At 45.3% G+C, this 1,952-nt stretch overlaps 1 protein-coding gene across 1 annotated transcript in view; it reads right to left on the bottom strand.

The window, feature by feature from the left end:
* The window catches only part of LOC107087414 (collagen alpha-1(XII) chain-like), a 177,562-nt gene that overhangs the window by 79,169 nt on the left and 96,441 nt on the right, over positions 1 to 1,952 (bottom strand). Inside the window, 3 exon segments of the mRNA XM_015378984.1 lie at positions 28 to 37; positions 169 to 305; positions 413 to 619. Of these exon segments, the coding sequence (XP_015234470.1) occupies positions 28 to 37; positions 169 to 305; positions 413 to 619 (354 nt within the window).

The following is a 1,952-nucleotide window of genomic DNA, read 5'->3' as shown; positions in this document are numbered from 1 at the left end:
ACAATGTAATTTCTCTGGACCCGGAACATTCTAGAATCTGAAAGCAGAATCATGAAGTCCAGTTTAGGTTCGGTTTATATCGCCTTTGAGAGAGAAATCTGAGAGCCATCAGCCATCTTAAAACTGGTTTTGGACCAGAGAGGGTTCTCCATCCGGAACGGTCCTTACCTCCTTCAGTTCTCCTTCCTCAGGCTTGTAGGTGATGATGTATTTGCGGACCGCTCCAGGAGCAGCGTCCCAGTTGAGCATCATGGTGCTGTGGGTCACATCTCTGATCCTCAGCACTCCAGCAGGGGGCAGCGGCACTGACGGGAGACAACAGGACAGAGATCAGCACCTCAAACTATAGAAACTGGAGCTGGAACAGTTCCCCAGTAAAGAGGAGCTGGTTCAGAGGACCAGGCCTACATACAGGTGACCCCCTGACCCTCCAGGGCGTCGCTGGTTGATTCTCCGTGTAAAGCGAAGAGTCTGATGTTGTACTCGGTGTTGGGGATGAGCTGCACCAGCTGGATGTTCGTCACGTCTCCTGCAACCCGTTCCTGCAGAGAGCAGAGACAACAATCTGTAGATAAGGAGCGTGCTCTGATGTGATGGGAAAATGATCCTTCTGCAGAACATTAGGACAAAAAACTACTGAGTGAGCGTAAAAGTCTTTTTCAGAGTCCAAACATAAGGAGAATTTATCGTTTTCGTCGTTTTCCTAAATAGCTACGTTTTCATGCGTAAAATCGCCCCGATCCGATCTAAATCCTGGCAGATCGGAGATTCAAAATCTCTGTATCCATGGAAACTAAATAAAAGGATCCAATAATGAGGTGTGGATAAACCTTCCGCCACAACAATCCCGCCCCCTTGATAATCGACCAATCACATTCACTCTATTCACTCGCGTAAAGTCGGGCACCAATCGGGAGAATTCGGAAATGCAACGGTTGGAACGGCTGATTCCCTACGACTTTAAGGTTATTCCTTTTCAACCAGGCCAACTATTCCCTTTAACGACCCCCCTTTCAGAGACATAGACAGGTACGACATAGACAGGTCCAAAGGGGGGGACCCGTTCATCTGTTTCTATTTGCATGTTTTCTAAACTAAAACCAGGCTTTGTTGGGCTGCTGGATAAAACCTGGAACTAAACGCTATTTCTGACATTTTGGATTGAAAAAGCCTCCTGGATGGAAGAGAAACGTCTTCAAACTTGGAAACAAAGTCCAGAGGATTGATTTAAAAGTTTAAAGTCTAGTTTATGTCGGCCTCTCCCTCATCTACTGTTCCTAACTAGTATAAAAAAGCTGGAGTCTGTTAATAAAATGGGAAATAATCAGTTAATACTTAATCTGAACCTGAAGGTACTAAACTAAAGCTGTCCTTTTTATAGCAGCAGTGTGTTCAGGGTGCCGGCAGCCAACTGCAGCTGGACGTTCAGCTGCATAAACTCTTATTCAGCCTTTTGGGAGAGTCTGAACCTAACCCAGAAAAAAGAAAAAAAAAAACAACCTGGGGGGAACCATAACTTAGCAAAGGAGACGAAACGCAGCGTTGGGAAATCACAGAACAGGCAGTAAAGCAACAAACTGCCAACCAGAAGATTTCATCAGGACATCACAGCAGCTGGATCCAGAGGAAGAGTTGATTCTTTCCCCCAAACTCAGGAGGAAAACACAAAGCAACCAAACAACCTCAACAAAGAACCAGTCCTGATGCAAGCTGGACGCTGAAAGGTGGTTCGGTTCATTTCAGTTTATTTCTATAGCGCCAATTCACCACAAACGTCATCTCAGGTCACTTTACAGAAACAACTCAACCAGATCACAGGCTGTTTAATCTCTACCTCCACTTACCCAGTGACTAAGCAAAAATCATGCGTTAGAGATTGAACTAACAGATTCTGCAGAGTGGGAGAATAGAGATAGAATGAAGCAGAATGATGAAAAAGGGGTCCCTATGTC

The sequence above is a fragment of the Cyprinodon variegatus genome, unplaced genomic scaffold (genome assembly GCF_000732505.1).
Source record: "Cyprinodon variegatus isolate N-32 unplaced genomic scaffold, C_variegatus-1.0 Scaffold183, whole genome shotgun sequence".
Taxonomy (NCBI): Eukaryota; Metazoa; Chordata; class Actinopteri; order Cyprinodontiformes; family Cyprinodontidae; genus Cyprinodon; species Cyprinodon variegatus.
Note: the sequence above shows the minus strand (reverse complement) of the source record. Positions and strands in the feature narration are given on the sequence as shown.